The following is a 1,055-nucleotide window of genomic DNA, read 5'->3' on the forward strand; positions in this document are numbered from 1 at the left end:
TATAAGGAAGGGCCCTACTTGGTTACTGTTTTTGTTTTTTAATGAGACAGATTGTCAGGAAGTGCCTCGGGTCACTCCTCTGCTCCATGCCACAACCGTGGCTCAGAGGAACGAAAGGACGGGTTCATAGAGCGTCCTTGCTATTTCCAGATTATCTTCGCTTGTTTGGTGGCGGTGGCCCTGGCCGACTACGGACCTCCCGCCGACTCCCGTGAGTTTGTGCCCATCATCAAGGACGACCGTGTCCACCCCGACGAACACGGAGTCTACAGCCTCGACATGGAGACCGGTGACGGCATCGAGCGCACTGAGCAGGGAGGTGCCGGTGGCTCCCAGGGCAAAGTCTCCTTCACCTTCCCCGACGGACAGGTCTTCGATCTCAGTTTCGTCGCCGACGAGAACGGCTACCAACCCCAGTCGTCCTTCCTGCCTGTGGCTCCCGCCTTCCCTCACCCCATCCCACAGTTCGTTCTCGACCAGATCGAGTTCGCCCGTCAGCAGGAAGCGGCCCGTGAAAAATCCCCTAGCAGGAGCTACGGGACTCCCAACTAAAACAACAGATTGATTCACCCTCACCTCAAAATGTTATTGTGCTATTTATGATTACATCTCTACCAATCACTTGCATCTTTTAATTAACATTTGTCTATCCACCTCTTATACTTTCCATATGTTTACATTGAAAGCATTGACGGTGGTATTCTTAAAAGAAATCTTTCCTTATATAAGTCTTATATAAATCCTTCGAAGGGAAACATTTAAATAAGGAAAGAATTTTTTTAAGAATACCACCGTAAGATTCTTACGATGGTATTCTTGAAAAAATCTTTACTTATATAAATCTTTCCCTTCCAAGGATATATATAAGATTTGTATAAGGAAAGAATTTTTTAAGAATACCACTGTTACTTCCTTGCTCTTTTATCGTGGTATGTGAAGAGCCACATACGCAACGAAACATGTAAGAAAGTTGTGATGATTTAAACATAACAGAGTACATGAATTTATTGCCAGTTCGAACAGAGGACATAGGATTGCCAAAAAATTAATACAAA

General features: G+C 44.9%; 1 protein-coding gene across 1 annotated transcript in view; it reads left to right on the forward strand.

The window, feature by feature from the left end:
* LOC143021334 (cuticle protein AM/CP1114-like) overlaps positions 1 to 565 on the forward strand; it is a 9,280-nt gene extending 8,715 nt beyond the window's left edge. Inside the window, exon 2 of the mRNA XM_076178742.1 lies at positions 151 to 565. Within this exon, the coding sequence (XP_076034857.1) occupies positions 151 to 552 (402 nt within the window). The 3' untranslated portion in view covers positions 553 to 565. The remainder of the gene's footprint in view (positions 1 to 150) is intronic.
* Positions 566 to 1,055: the final 490 nt, after the last annotated feature.

Source organism: Oratosquilla oratoria, chromosome 42 (genome assembly GCF_046742065.1).
Source record: "Oratosquilla oratoria isolate Oo_2021 chromosome 42, ASM4674206v1, whole genome shotgun sequence".
Taxonomy (NCBI): Eukaryota; Metazoa; Arthropoda; class Malacostraca; order Stomatopoda; family Squillidae; genus Oratosquilla; species Oratosquilla oratoria.